We start from the raw sequence: 18866 nt of genomic DNA, 5'->3' as shown, positions 1-18866 counted from the left end.
TGAACTATGAAAGATGGCATAATACTGTACTGTGTAACAAAATACAGTCTTTTAGTAATTGCCATCCATCACCTAGCACGATAGAGAAAAAGAGTTGGAAGAAAAAAGACATTTTAGATATTATATAAAAAAGCTACTTAGAACTGAGTTAAGTCAAGAAAGAAACAACAGGATAGTGCAATGGGAACAGACATAATGTGTCAGGAGAAAAGGTACATGCTTTGAGGGACTAATGGTGTTGGTGACTGAAAAAAAACTTCACAGGGGCATATGCCCTATTCCAAATGGTCTCCAAGATAAAACACCTTTAACATCAATTTGTTTTTCTTGGATAACTATAAAACTGCAGCTTCTAACAAAACTATGTCACACTACAAAATTTAACTACATTTAATTTACTACAAAAAAGGTCCTATCTCTTTTTTTCTCTAGGGCTAATAGCTTGCATGAAGTAGTGAGAGAATACTGAAAATTTCACATGAAATGTATGCCATAGCTTCAGTAGTTTTAGTAAGCCAATTTGAGTAGTTTCCTGACTTGATAGACCACAAGTGTCCTGTATCAAATTGTTCTTCTCGAATTCCTCTACACTATTTGGCATATTGTAAATAATGTACTGAATATTACACAAAATAAATAATAATGTACATTAAATGTGTACCTGAAACGTGACGGCTAACGGGGCTCTGGTGAAGCTGCGATAGGCCTAGCAAGCCAGTAGTGGATAAATCAACTGCTTTCAAAAAGGGAACATGCCTCGGATCACGGAACGGATTTACAGGAAACCGACCAAGCAATGGAAAAGGATTACGAGATGGTTTACGACTGGGCACCTTAAACGTAAGGACTCTAACTGGGAAGTTAGAAGAAATTGTAGAAATGATGGAAAGGAGGAAATTGGACATCTTGGGACTTGCTGAGACTAGGTGGAGAGGAGTTGGTGAAAAATCACTAAGTAAAGGATGTAAACTGTACTGGATAGGGAATGAGAGGGGAAGAAATGGAGTGGCAATAGTGGTCAGAGAGGGTCTGCAGGAGGAGGTGGAAGGTATCAATGATCGAATGATAAAAGCCAGAGTACGAGTGAAAGGAAAAAGCATTGAAATCATCCAAGCATATGCCCCACAGGTGGGGTGTACAAAACAGGAGAAGGAGGAATCTGAAGATGACATGCAAAAGCAGCTAAATGGAGGTAATCAGATTATAATAGGGGACCTCAATGCACATGTTGGCACAGACAGGAAAGGATTCGAGGAGATAATGGGACCAGAGGGCTGGGGGAACCGAAATAGAGAAGGAAAATTGTTGCTGGAATTCTGCAAGAGGAATGGGCTGGCAATCGCAAATTCCTGGTACAAGAAGAGAAGTAGCCACAAAATAACTTGGTACAGTGGAGACTGGTCCCAAACTTCAGTAGTAGACTATGTACTAGTGGATAGGCAGATGATGAGCAGCGTCACAGATGTTAAGGTCATTCCATCTGAGGCCTTAGACAGTGACCATCGGCTGTTGGTAGCCACCCTGAGAGAGAAAAAAGATAGGAGGGCAACAGACATACAGGAGAAAAGGTTGAAGACATGGATGCTGAAAGAGGATGAACGGAGGACCCAGTACCAGACACTGATCAGGAAGAAGCTGCCAAAGGAAGATCAGAGAACAGTGGAAGAAGAATGGGGAGATTTTAAGAGGGCTCTAGTTGAGGCAGCTGAGACTGTGTGCGGAAGAACTAGCACAAAGAGGAGAAGTAAGGAAACCCCATGGTGGAACAACATATGTAAAGAGGCAGTACTTCGAAAGAACAAAGCCTTCAGAGAATGGTTCCAGACCCGAACAGAGGAAGCTAGGGTAAAATATAAGGGAAGCAAGAAAGCGGCACAGACCATAGTAAGGGCGGAGAAGAAGAAGTGGATGGAAAAATGGACAAGAATGTTAGAAGAGGACAGTGAAGGGAACAAAAAAGTACTTTACACCGTGGTAAGAAATAAAGAGGAACGACAGAAGCGAGTGCCTGAGGACCATGGATAATAATGGAAGAGTTGTGGAGGAAATGCATGAGCTCAAAAAGATTTGGAAGGAGTACTTTGAAGATCTGTTGAATGCCGTCAAGCGGGTAACTAACAGCGATGGAGAACCTAAGGCAGCAGATGATGATAATAGTGGGGAAATTGATGATCTAACTTGGAATGAAGTGGAAGAAGCCATAAAGAGGATGAAAGGGGGCAAGGCACCAGGTTGGGACGAAGTAACAGTGGATATGATACGAGCAGCAGGAGAAGTAGGAACCCAGTGGCTATACAGAGTGCTGAGGGTGGTGTGGAAGGAGAACAGAATTCCTGAGGATTGGAAGAAAAGAATTATAGTCCCGATCTTCAAGACAGGGGATAAAAGGAGATGTGAGAACTACAGAGGAATCACCCTGCTATGCCACTGTGGAAAAATCTATGAAAAGATCCTGGAGAAGAGAATAAGAAGCAGTACTGAAAGTAGACTGCAAGAGGAGCAGTATGGTTTCAGACCGGGAAGATCAACAACGGACCTCATATTTGCGGTAAGGCAACTGCAGGAAAGGCACTATGAGTACGGGAAGGACTTAATCATGGCCTTTTTAGATATTGAGAAGGCGTATGACAGTACCTATAGGGACAAGCTCTGGGATGTGCTGAACGCAAAAGGGATAGATGAAGAGATAACACGAAAAGTCAGAAAAATGTATGAGGGAAGTGAGAGTTGTGTGAAAGTGGGGAGGGAACGTACTGCATGGTTCAAGCTGGAAAATGGGCTGCGACAGGGAAGTGCACTTTCGCCTTTATTGTTTATTATTATTATGGATGAAATCCTACAGCAAGTATCAGATGCAATTGGAGATCATAAAATGAAAGCAGTGCTTTTTGCCGATGACCTGATGTTATGGGGAAATTGCGAGGAGGTGGTGCAAGAGCAGTTAGATGTATGGGAGGCAACGGCAGCACAATATGGAATGCATTACTCTGCAAAGAAAAGTGAAATAATTGTCACAACAAGGAAGAAGAATAGGCCAAATGTGGATATAACTTGTGGAGGGGAAAAACTACAAGTGGTAGAGAACTTCAAGTACCTGGGAAGCATGATTGAAAGTAAGGGGGGAAACGCAATGGAAATAAATGAAAGGTGCAGAAAACCAGGGCAGTTCTTCAAATGCATTAGGGGGCTTATTTGGAGCAAGGAGGTGCCACAGAAATCCAAGGGAATTATATACCGAACCTACTTTGTCCCCATATTGGCATACGGAAGTGAGACATGGGTAATGCACAAAAGCGACAAAAGTAGAATACAAGCTATTGAAATGAAGTTCCAGAGGAGCAGGTTGAGTGTAACAAGACGAGACAGATTGCGAAATGTGTATGTGAGGGAAAGACTAAAGGAGGAACCAGTACAGGACAGGATAGAAAAATCAAGACTGCAGTGGTATGGACACATGAAGAGAATGGATGAGGGAAGAATTCCAAAGAGGATGTTTGATCTGCAACTGGAGGGGAAGAGGCCCAGGGGAAGACCAAGAGATAGATGGGTGAAGGGAGTGAAGGAATGTGTGACGAGAAGAGGAGAGAACTGGACGAAGGTGGAAGAGGGGGAATGGTGGAAAGACAGAACACGATGGAGAGGCTTGTGTTCCCGACAGACCCAGCCAGTGGCTGGAAACTGTCCAAGATGATGATGATGATGAAATGTGTTCTAGCTCAGAAACCATTCGGAATAGGGCATATCTCCATATGAAGCTTTTTTGTTCAGCATCATAAATACCCTCGTGACTCACTCAATGGAAATAAAATACTAACAAGTGACATTTAAAAATGTGGTAAATGATAGAGGGTTTAGAGGACAGATAACAAGTCAGATGTAAACTGAAAATGACAACTCCACTGTAGTATGTGGTATCTCTTTTTGCTCTAATTACAGTTACATGACATGGATTCCACAGGGTACTGCAAGTGTTGTGGAGCTATGATGATTCACAATCCCTTGACAACCATTCACAAATCGTACTGGTTGGTTGAAGTAACATGCAACACATGCACCTCTCTCTTAACAGTGCTCAATGCTACTCAGATTAAGTAACCTTACAAGTCAAGCAAGAGTGCCATAATTTCCTTGGAGTGTTCACAATTTTGAAGCAATAGAGTTGTGCATGGCCACCTGAATACGCAAGTCTTGGGTGGCATATAGTCCAGGAACACACAGGCACATATCCTTGTACTGTTCGCCTATGAGCAGTTTGAACCATAACCTGAATTATGCAACTGAGGAGGGCATTAGACACATTTCTCGGAACACTCCTCACATTAATGTGAAACCTGTTTCACTCTTTAAAGTAGATGACAGAGTCAGCATCACAAACATTGCAAGAATCTATCTAAGTGCCCAATTCAAGTGAGAACCATTGTTTGAACTGATTGAGAGCGAAACGGTGGTATTAATTTACTTGATTTTTTGAATTACAATAAACAAAAGTAAAGTTGCACAATACATATCGTCGTTCAATGAACAATAGCTAGCCATAGTTCCTTACTCCACATAGTATAACATAGGCCGGATCATAGTCGCCCTCCAAGAACAATTTCCCCACCTGTGATATTGGAGTAACCGTTACTTTACATCTCCCACTGCCAGATTTTATGTGTAAATTAATGTAAGGTGAGGTTACAAGGTAGTCTGCACAACAAATTTCCAGAAGCATTCTCTGCAATGGGAGCAGTGTTTGTCCAATCCCTGTGTTCGCCAATATTTTCACTAGGAATTTTTAGGGCCAATGTTTCTGGTGTCAGATGTGCTAAATCACTATAGCACAACAGTTACAATTAAATTAATGTAAGGTGAGGTTACAAGGTAGTCTGCACAACAAATTTCCAGAAGCATTCTCTGTAATGGGAGCAGTGTTTGTCCAATCCCTGTGTTCGCCAATATTTTCACTAGGAATTTTTAGGGCCAATGTTTCTGGTGTCAGATGTGCTAAATCACTATAGCACAACAGTTACAATTAATGGAAAAACAAAAGGATGGCAACTTTGACAATACAAAGGATAAAATACATTTGGACTTTTTCATCAAAACACAAAAAACCTGTTATGCAAGAGCTGCTTCTACCATTGAAGGAAACTGGAAAATAAAATGTACAAGAGCGAGCTGAAAAGCAATGCCTCCAAATTGCTTATGTGAAAACTTTAAAGCTTTTTACATAAAAAAAAACATTATTACCATTCTACATCTTTATTCTTCATGTCTACATATTTGCAAACCTCTGTCACTAGAAAGCTCTGAATGTAGTGTATAACATCACAGTTTGTAACATAACTATGTTGGTGTCAGAAACAGCCTGCTGTAATCAAGTTTCAAATTCGAAGAGTTTATCCACACTTGGAGAACCCTCTCTTCAGCATGACAATGCCTGACCACACATGAGCTGTTTCCAAAACTTAAAGAAAACCTTTGGAGGCTCCACTTTGATAGTGATGAAGCAGTGCAAGCAGAGGTGAGAGTGTAGCTCCATCAACATAGTCAAATATTGTACGGTGATGGTATCAACAAGCTGGTCTCTCGTTGGGATCAATGTCTTTGTTGGCATGTTGACTATGTAGAGAAACAAATGTATAAACATGAAGAATAAAGATACAGAATATTAATAATGTTCGTTTCATTTAAAAAGCTTTAAGAGATTTCATATAAAAATTCAAAGGCATTACTTTCCAGAATGCCCTCCTATTTCTGTAAATGTTCAACGCATAATACAACACTGTTTTGAAGTCACAGAAAGTGAACAAATGATTCTGATGAACCAAGTTGTAATCACACTACTGCAGGGGTAATATCAGGAAAGGGAGATATTCTAAATACACAAAACATTGACTAAACTCCAGATGACACACCTAAGTCCTCACTCTACTGAACATCTCATTGAGTCATTGTGCTTCAATAATGGACCTGGACACATACAAGACAGCAGTTCTAAAGGTGCACATCTCCAACAAGAAACATTCTAAACTTCAACAGGCTTTTACAGAGAGTACAAATAAGGCTTAGTAGAAATAACTGGAACTCAATGTGTGTGTGTGTGTAGATTTGAATTTTAATTTCATTTCAGACAGAAGCATGAACTATGGACCTTGCCATCAGTGGGGCAGCTTGCATACCTCAGCAATACAGATAGCTGTACTGTAGATGCAACCACAATGGAGGGGTATCCGTTGAGAACCCAGACACATGTGTGGTTCCTAAAGAGGGTCAGCAGCCTTTTCAGTAGTTGAAGGGAAAATAGTTTGGATGACAGACTGATCTGGCCTTGTAACATCAACCAAAACAGCCTTGCTGTGCTGGTACTGTGAACAGCTGAAAGCAAGGGAAAACTACAGACATAACTTTTCCAGAGGGCACCCAGCTCTACTGTATGGTTAAAAGATGATGGTTTCCTCTTGGGTAAAATATTCTGAAGGTAAAATAGCTCCTGTTTAGATCTCTGGGCAGGAACTACTTAGGAGTTTGTCATTATCAGGCGAAACATAACTGGTGTCCTATGGGCCGGAGCCTGGAATGCTAGTTCCCTTAATCAGAAAGGTGCGTCAGAAAATTTAAAAAGGGAAATGGGCAGGTTGAAGTTAAATGTACTGGGAATTGAAGTTCAGTAGTAGGAGCAAGAGACCTTATGGTCAGGTGAATATAGGGTAATAAATATAAATTCACATAAGTGTAATTCAGGAGTGGGTTTAATAATGAATAAGAAAATAGGAATGTAGGTAAGCTACTATGGACAGCATAGCGAATGGATTATCACTGCCAAGACAGACACAAAGTCCATGCCTACCACAGCAGTACAAACTTATATGCCAATTTTCTCTGCGTATGATGAAAGGATTGAAAAAATATAAGATAGGATAAAAGAAAAAAATTTATTTAATTGTGATGGGGAACTGGAATTCAACAGTAGGAAAAGGAATAGAAGGAAAAATTGTAGGTGAATAAGACTGAGGGAGAGGAATGAAAGAGGAAGCCATCTGGTAGAATTTTGCACAGATAACACTTTAATCATCACTAACACTTGATTTAAGAACCGTGAAAGACAGCTGTATACTTGAAAGAGACCTGAAGACACTGGAAGGTTTCAGATTCATTATATAATGGTAAGCCAGAAATTATTTTGGAACCAGATTTTAAACTGTAAGACATTTTCAGGGGCAGATGTGGTCTTTGACCACAATTTATTGGTTATGAACTGTAGATCAAAACTGAAGAAACTGCATATATTTAGGAAATTAAGGAGGTGGGACTGGGCAAGTTGAAAGAACCAAAAGTTGTTGAGAGTTTCAGAGGTAACATTATGAAAAGGCTAATCTCGAATTTAACTGATGAAAAGAGGAAATATAAAAATTCAGTAAATGAAGCAGGCAAACGTGAAATCAAACATCTAAACACCGGGACTGCCAGGAAGTGCAAAATGGCTAAGCAGGTATTGGTAGAGGACAAATGTATGGATTTAGAAGCATATTTCACTAGGGGAAAAATTGATATCACCTACAGGAAAATTAAACAGACTTTTAGAGAAAAGAGAAGCAGCTGTACAAATATCAAGGATTCAGACAGAAAATAGGTACTCAGCAAAGAACGCAAAGCTGAAAGGTGGAAGAAGTGTATAGATGGTCTATACAAAGGAGATGAACTTGAATGCATTATAGAAATGGAAGAGAACGTAGATGAAGATGAGATGGGACATGTGATACTGCGAGGAGAATTTGACACAGCACTGAAAGACCTAAACTGAAACAAGGCCCCTGGAGTAGACGAAATTCCATCAGAACTACTGATACCCGACATCCTTGGGAGAGACTACCATGATGAAACTCTTTCATATGGTGTGCAAGTTGTGTAACAGCTGAAATACTCTCAGACTTCAATAAGAATGAAATAATTCCAATTCCAAAAAAAGAAGTTATTGACAGGCGTGAAATTTGCCAAAGTATCAGTTTCATGGGTCATGTTTGCAAAATACTATCACAAATTCTTTACAGAACAATGGAAAAACTGGTAGAAGTCAAACTCCAGAAAGATCAGTTTGGATTACAGAGAAATGTAGGTACATGAGAGGCAATACTGACCCTACAACCTATCCTAGAAGATAGGTTAAGAAAAGGCAAACCTATTATTATAGCATTTGTAGACTTAGAGAAAGCTTTTGACAGTGTTGACTGGAATATTCTCTTTGAAATTCTGAAGGTAGCAAAAAATACAGAGAGCAAAAGGCTATTTACATAAGGTAACCTTGCTGCTAGAATTTAGTATCCTGTGCCACAAAGAGAGAGCTTTATTTATAGCACACTATTAGGTTTGTTGGTTGATTGACTGATTCAGGGGATGGGGTGAAACAGCGAGGTCATTGGTGCCATTGAATTAGGGAAGGATGGGGAAGAAGTCAGTCATGTCCTTTCCCAGAAACCATCCCAGCATTTACCTGAAGCGATTTATGGAAATCATGGAAAATCTTAATCAGGTGCACCATAGAATTGGCTCCAACCAAAATTTAAATGTGGGCTTCAACAAATACTGCAAACTTCTTTACTGTAGCGCCAAAAATGAAAAAAAAAATTACCAAAAATTAAAAATTCTGAGAACAAATCAAAGGAAATTTGGAGCATTATTAAGCATGAAATGAATAAACTAGAAATGGTAAATGGTAAGAAGACTAATTACAATACACACCGAGGCATTTAAGCAGTCTTTCTGCCTATGCTCCATACACAATTGGAACACAAAGAAATCCTAAAATGTGAAATAAATCGAAGTACCCTCTGCCAACCACTTTACAGTAGTCTGCAGAGTATGTACGTAGACGCAAATATTCAGCTCCTGGATGACAGGAGCAATGAGACAGATGGTGTGAAATTTAATCATTGGCCACTAAATTCAATGAATTCTTCCTAACAAGGTCTGAAAGTGCCGAGAGAGAAAAAATGGACAATTGAAATGTAATGTTGATACCTGAACTTCTTGTAAAAACTTCTTCAGGAATCTTGGGAGTGTCAATACACACACTCCCTGATGTTAAAGAAGAGTAATAATAACAAATTTAGGATTAACTGTGATATCCACAATCACAATACTATAAGTATTAATAATTTCCATACACATTATATGTGCCTTTCTAGGTTTCAGAATGAAGTTTTTATTTCTGGTGCAAATGCTCAGATACTAAACAAGAAATTAAAACAGTACCTTATTAGCCACTTCCATAATTTATCAGAATATCTGGACTTGATGTAAATTCTGTTAATACTAATGTTCATACTACACAGTCACTATTATCACTGTGAGTAAATTGGCACTAGTCATAATTTGTTGTTAATGTGCTTTATAGAAGTAGCCTGAATTGGCTACTATTTAAACAATGGCCTGAATAAAAACATTGTGAAGAGAGAGAAGATTTATTTCCATGTACTTTTCAGTATCAACACTGTCATATTTTGACATTGGCATTTACTAATATAACTACTTTCAAGACTTTGAGCTCCTTGCAGCATGCAGTTTCCAGAATACTCACGAATAATAGTGTGAAAGCTCCGAGTTGTATAGCTGCTCATTTGTTGCTGGTGTTGACATTGTTTTTATTATATCTGTTAACATCCAACAGTGAAGTATTCCACTAGATGAGAGTGACTGCTGTCGCACACACAAGTCAACCAAGACAGATGACCCTGGAGATCCTGATCAAGACACTTACTGTATATCCATAACACGTTTGTCTAAGAAAAGCTGAGTGGTAGCACACCTTGAGAAATGAAGTGCTCAGTTTGTCTGGCTTTGTTCACATGGTCACAGCCAAATGTGTTTGGATCTTATTTCTTCAAGAGTCTGTTAGTACCTGTCTCTGTCACTTAGTACATACAAAGGGCGTTCAAAATGTTTTGCACAGACATCTCTAATTTTTTTTTATTTTTGCATGAGGAGAATGAAATTTTTTGTGAACATACTTGGAACATTTAGCTATAAGTTGGTATATAAAAATATTTTCTTTTATTTACAGGTGAGCCATAATGGACTGTGACGTACATGTCAGGTTGCGACAAAGGTTGGTGATTGAGTACCTCTTCAAGAATAGCAATGACTCTGCCATATCAATTCACAGTAAGTTGCTTCCTGTTTATGGAGAGGACACAGTGGGTTGTGCCAGTATCCAGCAGTGGTTGCAGAGATTTAATGAAGGTGATTTCTCTCTACTGGACAAGCCATGATGTGGTAGACCATCAACAGCAGTGAGTGATGTAAATAAGGAGCCCATTGATCAAATCATCCAAAATGACAGATGTGTGACGACAGAACAGCTTGCTGAAATGACTTGTTTGTCATTGGTTAGTGTGGTATCACTGGTACAGTCACTAAGGTCAGAAAAATCTGTGCACGTTGGGTGCCTATATTATTGACAAGAGAAATGAAAACAATGAGGGAGAATGTGTGTGAGGGTCTCATGAAGACCTTTACTGAAGAGTGGCATCCTTACCCAGGATGAAACATGGTTGTTTTTGTCTGAACCTGACAGCAAAACCCAATCCATTGAGTGGCGTCATCCAGGTTCCCCTCGAAAGAAGAAACCAAGACTTTCACGAACAGCAGGCCAAAAGGTGATGGCCTCCTTCTTCTGGGATCAGTGTGGTCTCATTTTCATTGACTTTTTGGAACCTGGCTCCACAATTAACCGAGAATGTTACTGTTTGTCATTGAACAAGCTGTGATGTGCCATCAAGACCCACAGACCACAGCTTCAGGGTCAGCTCATCAGACTACACCATGACAATGCCAAACCCCATACAGCCCTTATGACGCAGGAGAAAATCACGAAAATGGGTTGGAAAATTGTTCCCATCCTCCCTACAGTCCGGACTTGGCTCCTTCTGATTTTTACCTCTTTGGTCGTCTGAAGGCCCACCTGTGCCGTAAATCATTTGATAGTGAGAAAGACCTTATTTCTTGTGTCAAGCGATGGTGTAAAAGTCAATCCCCAGAATTTTACCAAAGTGCATTTACATCATGGAAAGAACATTGGGCCAGATGTGTCATAGCTAATGGAGGCTACATTGAGTAGGCTAAAAGTGTAACTAAATGTTCCAAGTATGTTCACAAAAAAATTTGTTCTCCTCCTGCAGGGGGGGGGGGGGGGGGGGGGGAAGACGGCTGTACACAACTTTTTGAACGCCCTTTGTAGTATGTCAATGTATTTCATTCAACTACGGAATTCCTCCAACGCAGAAACTAGGCTCATCGGTGTGTGTTGACAATGTGTTTAACCAAGTGATATCTTACACTATAACCAGCATAAAGTACAAAGTTATCTTGACAGAAGAACAAGCTTCCAGAACGAGAAGTTCTCTTTCAAGATCTATGGGGGCAGGAAAAAGAAAAAAAAATATCAGGAAGCTGTGAAAGGCTGCATAGCAAGATGATGATAAGAGAAGAATTTATCAACTTGAAATGTTGGTCAAATTACACATTTTTCTGGCAAATACCTATCTTCTGCTCAATTTTTCATATGTAGCCATGGAAAAATATGTCAGTTTAACAGACAGTAGATGAGCAACAGAACATTCAGAGGGGAATGAGAATGCGCATGATGGTGTGATAATATAGTACTCATTCTGACTCTCCCTAATCCTCATCATTTATACTCCATCTCCCTGGTATTGTCTGTTAGAGAAATACTATGATGTGGCAAGTTGGACATCCTGATCATGAGTGCAAAAACACCCTTTTAATATTTAACACATTTTGAAAGTTTTAAACAACTAACTATGCTACAGAAACTTCCTTTTCCAGCAGAAACAAACAAAATATCCCTGCTTACCTTATATACAGTAATGTTTTTAATGTCAATTTGATCAGGCTGACTAAAAGTCAGTTTATATCTTTGCAGCTTTTGTTCTGTTATACTGTCATCTTCACCACCAATGTCATTGTCACCTGGATTGTAAATTGCCTGCAAAAAATAAAGTACAAACTGAACTACAAAAAAACTAATCATTATGCCCAACTAATAAAACAAAAAATAATCAATAGTAATAACAATTAGAGAGTGCTCAGCAAAGCTAACAAAGGGAAGAGTTACTACATGTTAAAATCCCAAAAAAATGAAAGGCAGGCCTGTACTTACCTTCAGAAGACTCAGTATCCAGTATGGATGATAGAAACACACAAAACAGAACAGAAGGCTCATAATTTCCAGAACAATTGGTTTCTCCTTCAGTAAGAAGAGAAGAATTCGTAGGGGGGTGCTGGAAAGAGCAGTGTGGCAGGTAATTCACATCCCAGGCTAACAAGGACCCACCTGTTATGAGGAGGAAGAGATCCAAAGGTGAAGGAAAAGGCATCAGAGCGAGTGGAATATTAAAAATAGTGCATTAGTACGTATTTTAATGTCTTAGTACTGATAACATAGAAGAGACAGAGTGAGTAGTAAAGATAGAAAGACAGATTACAAAAGGAAGATACATAAAATAATAAAGGGATTAAAGAAGGCAAAGGAAGGGGAAAAATAATAGGCTTGGAAAAACATAGAAAAAAGAAAAGAAGGAAGGAAGGATAGTTTTACATATTAGGGATAAGAATAAGTAACTAAATAAACAATAAGATAAAATTCTAACATACACCATACAGGAAAAAATGTGGGAAAGGAGGGAGAATAAATCCAGCAAGGTGGTGGGAAGGGGGGATATGTGCAAGAACATGATCTCATCTATAGAGATCAAGCAGAACTAGTCTTAGGTGGGAGCATACAAATGGCAAGTCGTATAACAGCCCCACAGGCCTCTTCGAATTTTAATGTAGTGCACTCTCATCAAATCTCCAAGGAACACAACTGTTCTGAGCTAATTCATGAATTTTGCCAATGTGGGGAGGGATATTCCTAATACAGAAAGTTGTGCAGTTAACATATCAGGAAACAAGAGAAGTTTCATGTGTCATCCTACCTTTAATACTATATGGTTTGTCAGTTGTGAAGTTAGTGTAGATGGCAGCCTGTGGGTGCATTGCGCAGATGTCACTATCGTTACAGTTTCAGGGGTTGTAATCTTGGAGTATGGATGGCAGTCTTGAGGTGTCATAATGTTTGAAAAGAATGCTACAAAGCTTAAGAGGGTGAGTTTCAGTCATACTTGGAGAGCTGAGTTGGAAAGAGAATTGCCTTCGAAAGGTGAAGTTCTGGGTTTCAAGTCCCAGTCTAGCACGTAATTTCAATCTACCAAGAAATTTAAAAAATGACACTCCCTCTGCTGCTGAGTGAAAGACTCACTGTGGACACACACTGTTTCCCACTGACTACCACAAATCACCATTACACAGTTGCATCCTCATACAAACCTTAGACTCTCCCAAAAACTAGTAATTATGGTTTTCATTTGTGAATACTTCTATCCTGACTAAAGACAAAATCATTAGTGTAGTTCAGTACTTCACAGTTTGTCAATTTTTTTCTGCTTTTTGACTGTTGTGACTGTAAAATATTTTACGATTAGGCTGAACTCAATGAGACAGTTGGAGGATAGTACAAATGAACCCATTGCACTGGGAGATGGTACTGTAACTGAAGGATCAGATGAAGTATGGACAGAAGGGGATTGCAATAATGAAGCAACAACACCTTTAGGTGAGGTCTCTCATGTAAAAAAATCTACAGCAAACAGTAACTCTAAAACTGGCACTGTCTCCAGCATTCTAGTAAATGCAGATTAATGGACCAGTACATTGGTTCTGGGCACTCACAGACTTGGTTTATTGCTCAAATAGCAAAAACTATGTATGTCTCATTCCACAAATGATCCAGCTGAACAACTGTTTACCTTTTAATGGCTAATGTAGCATCTGTGTAAACAGAAATGGTCAAATTGTAATAGAAGTGCTTTTATTCATAATATAAGACATACCAAGGACAAATAAATCTGAAATGTGAAAATATATGGCAGTCATAGTCTTTTGAAACCAATAACTAGGTTATAGAAACTGCCACTGTCTCCAGGAAGCAACTGCAACAACAAAAGGATACTGAAGACCCATCAGCAGTAAACATGTGTCAGAATCTAACAGACAATATTTTTCTAAAGACAATTATCTAATGGTTGCTTTCAAATTTCTTTAAATGGACAATCAAAAGAATACTGGTAAAATACCAAATGTTTGGTTCTAAACTGCAAGTTTCTTGGTGGGATGCTTTTATGGCTTCAAATTTTCCTCCTCCATATGTTAAAGGTAAGGTTACTTTGTGCATAGGGAAAGTCACTTTTGTTCCTAGTATTATATACATGACCGCCAGCACTACCTTCAAATTGTAACTGGTTCTTCACAACAAATTTACAATGAGAGTAAATCTATTGTAAGGTATGCCTAATTTTTCAAGCATTTGCCTGTATGAGGTTCAAGGACAGACACCAGACTTTTATCCTTACAGTATATTTCTGAGCAATGAATACTCTGTCAGGCAGAACAAATGCTACCAACTTCAAGTGTTTGAGAAAATCTATAAAATCTATACGAGATTTCCAATTGAAGCTCTGATCAACAAGGGGAGAAACAGGAATATTGAATATTCAGTTTTACATATTTCATTTCCCCAATGCTCTTTTGTTATTAATATCAGATAAACTCTATCACATGCAGAAACATATGAACTCTTGCCCTGCTGCCCAAATGTTCAGTGATAAGCTATTTACTAAAAACCAATCAATAATTTTGCTGAACATTTATTTTTCCTTCTGATGCTACATTTCTTTTGGTTTCATTAGAATGCTTGCATCAACACCAAAGAACAATATTTCTGTTTTATAAGTGTAAAATGTTAAGTCATTTAAACACTGTATCGCACTTAATTGTAAAAAGTGACAGGGGTGAAAAACATATGCTAACAGAATGCGAATTCGGCATGTTACATGTTGCAATTTACTGCACACTTGTACCTGTTAAATGAGGTGTTCCACATGTCATCCTCACAACTGAATGCAATACTGCACTTATCTCTGCTCTGCGTTGGGGATCCTTTCAAACACCTGGAGTCATCTCCTAAATCTTTACCAAACTATACAATCCACTGTTCCAGTTCTTCAACCATATAAATGGGAGTGCCATACAATTCACTTCTGAGATGATCTCAGTCAGAAAAATCCAGAGGATTGAGGTCAGGTGATCTTAGAGGCCAAGGAATAGGTCCTGCTTAACCTATCCACTTTGGATCATATTGATGCTTTAGATATCTCACACAGCACTAAATTGTGCTAGTGCCCCATGACACAACAACCATATTTCCCAATCATGCACCACAGGTGAAATTTGAGGCTAATTAAATGAGGACTTACTCAAAAAGTTCAGATTTCAAATACATTTGTATTAAAAATGAAAATATTTCATACTGAAGTTTGTGGTGGCTTGTAAGAACACTTTCGCAGTTATCTTGAATGTGGCTCATTCACATTTACTTGAATGTCTTTGCTTTTATTATTGTATACTTTCACCCTTGTCAGTTTTGAGTTCATTATTAATTACACTCACATATAGAGACACACTGACACACAAAATTGGAAACATCTTCAAACAACAAGGAATAAAAATAGAAATGTCTAAGGGAGGAAGATCATACTGACATGTAACAAAAATCTGGTATTTACCAACACTAGTGTAGCAGCTGTGATGTTCTGTACTTAGGTCAGACAAGTTAACATGAAACAAGTCCTAGATCTGCAAGGAAGCTTCCAGATTTAAAAAGGAATAACAGATAAGAAACACATAACAAATGACAGACAAACATCAGCAACCAGATGTTATTTCAACTAATAAAACATATTGTAGAGAAAGACACCACAAAATAATATCACAAACTAGGCAATATCCCAATTCTACATCAACCACCATAGTACAGCAATAATTTACACATACTGTGTGTAAAACATGTTAGCTACCTTTACACACACACACACACACACACACACACACACACACACACACACCTAGTTGGAAAATATAAGCACTCATGCACACAGAACAACAGCAAACACTCCCACCACTACCAAAACAAATAAAAGGTGAGCGCAACCCGCAATAGCAAAACGAAACACACGAAATGGTCAGATGACAGTGGTTCTTCACAACATACAAAAACATGAATATGTTTAGTTTCATGTGAAAGAGCTGTGTGTTAAAATCTAACATATATATGTGAAGAACAGGAAGAATGGTGTAGACAACAAAACCACCTTGTGTAACAGTAAGAATTAATACTGTTTATAGAAGAAGTAAAAGCACACGACCTGCTGATGATCTTAACAAACTAAATTGTAAGACAGGAAAAAAAGAGAAGAAGAACCATATTGTTATAGTGGCCACTGAAGATGCTTTAAATTAAAGCAAAACGCTTTTGGGTTTAATAAAACTTTCATTACAGTTGCAAAAGAAACAATTTTGTTACATAGCAAACGTCACAGGTGCAATGTTTCCCCACTAAGGGCCCTTGAAAGGTTTGACACTGGACTTCCCCTAGGCCACTGTCCACAGTTGTTTTGACTGCAACATGTTGACAACGGAAGGTGATTTGCAAAACAATTACATCTTACTTCTAGGAATGATAAGTTTTCATTCTGCTAGCATGCTCGCATTTCTGGAGAAACAATTACATTATTGTTGTTTACGTTGTTTTTACATTACAGTTTCTAATGATGTTTACATATTATTGATGGCTTATTACACCCTAAGCAAGATAGCTGACATGCATATCATTTATGGGGAGGTACAATGCAACAGCTGAGAAGCAATGCGTCTGTATGCAGAACAAATTCCAAGGAGGAAGTTAACAAATCATGTCACATTTCAAATAACTGGCAGCTATCTTCATGAATCAGCATCCCATAGATGGGAAACTGGTAGACTACACACAGTGTGTGAATTGTTCAGTTTGAGGAAGCTGTGTTACATCGAACTGAGAACAACCTCATAATAAGCACACGATCTGTGACCAAGTAACTACGGTACCGTATTTACTCGAATATAAGCTGCACTTTTTTTTCTGGTTTTTGTAATCCAAAACGCCACCTGCGGCTTAGAATCAAGTGCAAAGTAAGTGGAAGTTCTGAAAAATGTTGGTAGGTGTCGCTACAACTAACTTCTGCCATTGAATATATGTAGCGCTACACAGGCGCGCTTTGGAGGCACAAAGATAAATACTGGTGCCAAAACCTCTGCGTCAGTAAATAAATTTAAAAAAATAGTAGAAGACGAGCTTTCTTCTCCTCCCCGAGTTTCGACCACTGCATTTTGATACATTATCCAATTGTGTGTGTGTAAGTTGTTAATGCTTCCATGGAATAAAGTTTTGTTCAGTCTATTGGTCATGTTGAACCATACCTAATTACAACTTAAAGAGATTATTCAGTACAGAAAGAATGAAGAAGCCAACTTCAGTTTATTTTTTTCGGTTTCATGGATGGATGATCCTCAGACTGTTGAAGAAGCCTTATCATCTCTCACGGTGATCAGTGGAAGAAAGCAATGGATCAACAGTACAACTCCTTGATGAAAAATTAAACGTGGTCGTTGGTAGCTCTTCCACAAGAAAAAAAAAAGAGTTTTACCATGCAAGTGTGTATTTAAAATGAAGACGGCAAGGAGGAAATAAATCAGTATGCGGCAAGATTAGTAGTTAAAGTATGTGTTCGAAGAAAAGGTGCTGATTATGATGAAGTATTCTCACCAGTTGTAAGGTACGCTTCATTCATTACCTGTTTGTTTTGGTTGCTAACTCCAACCGAACTGTTGATCATATGGGTGCAGTTAGTGCACTTGTGCATGAGGACACTGACACTGAAATTTTTAAGTCACAACCAGAGATGTACTCGGAAGGCATCCTAGTATGTTTGCTACAAAAGTCTCTGTACGGTTTGAGGCAGGTTAGCTGACACAGGAATTAGATTGATCCCTATACATGTATTATTTTGTCAATAATGTTATTCACTACTACAGCCTATCGACCATATTTGATCAACAAGTATGTCGGAGTGGAAGTGAGTTGCAACAGAGCCAGCAACAGGCAGGCAACAGTGTTATGCGTTGCGATGCAAAACACAGCTGACATGCATTGCAAAGCAGAGCCAGCTGGGTGCAATATACAAACAGCCAACTCTGCAATACGCTAGCAGAATGATGGAGCCTTTCCTTCATTGCCACCATGGAAGTTTGTAGCGTATGTGCCATAAGCCCTAAATGAATAGTCTGAATTTTATAAGTACTCAGCCATTCGAGTACTAAAATATTCTCATCTCAGTATCACAGCCTACACCACAAGCCTGTGACACTTGGAGCAACATCCCAGAACGAAGTATGGTGTCCGCTGTTCGACCATGGGCAGCCTACCCCGAGTCACAAGGGCAGCCGCTGCTTGAGCAGTGTGTCACCCACTCGCTGGAGGGAGGTCACAGCCGCCTCCATGGTATCAGCTACTGTGCTGCCGCACGATCATCACCATTGCAACCAGAGACGTTGCTGACAGCCACATTCGAGTGACACCACACTCGGCTCTGCTCTTTGCACTGTCAGCAATGATAGACAGCTATTGTTTCGCTTGAGAAGCAACTGGACACTTCCAACAAGCTGTTCCTGAGGTACTACAAGCTGTTCTGATGTACTACGGCTGAGGATCAGAATAAAGATGTTAATTAGACAAATCTACTGTCATCCTAAAGTCTCATTTCACTCTCCATAGATGACAATTCAAGGGTCATCTAACAGTACAGTGTGGATAAATGATTTACTAATTTTTGCTAGCTATCAGAGAAACAATCTAGAAATCAAAGAAAAAATAAAAGAAAAATTCTGGAGGAAAA

At 39.0% G+C, this 18866-nt stretch overlaps 1 protein-coding gene across 1 annotated transcript in view; it reads right to left on the bottom strand.

Moving 5' to 3' along the window:
* Positions 1–18866, bottom strand: part of LOC126462401 (uncharacterized) — a 108376-nt gene that overhangs the window by 38505 nt on the left and 51005 nt on the right. The window contains exon 4 of the mRNA XM_050096070.1: positions 11855–11986. Coding sequence (XP_049952027.1) covers positions 11855–11986 — 132 coding nt within the window. The remainder of the gene's footprint in view (positions 1–11854; positions 11987–18866) is intronic.

Source organism: Schistocerca serialis, chromosome 1 (genome assembly GCF_023864345.2).
Source record: "Schistocerca serialis cubense isolate TAMUIC-IGC-003099 chromosome 1, iqSchSeri2.2, whole genome shotgun sequence".
In the NCBI taxonomy this organism is placed as follows: Eukaryota; Metazoa; Arthropoda; class Insecta; order Orthoptera; family Acrididae; genus Schistocerca; species Schistocerca serialis.
The sequence above is the reverse complement of the archived record's forward strand: the minus strand, read 5'-3'. Positions and strand labels throughout refer to the sequence as shown.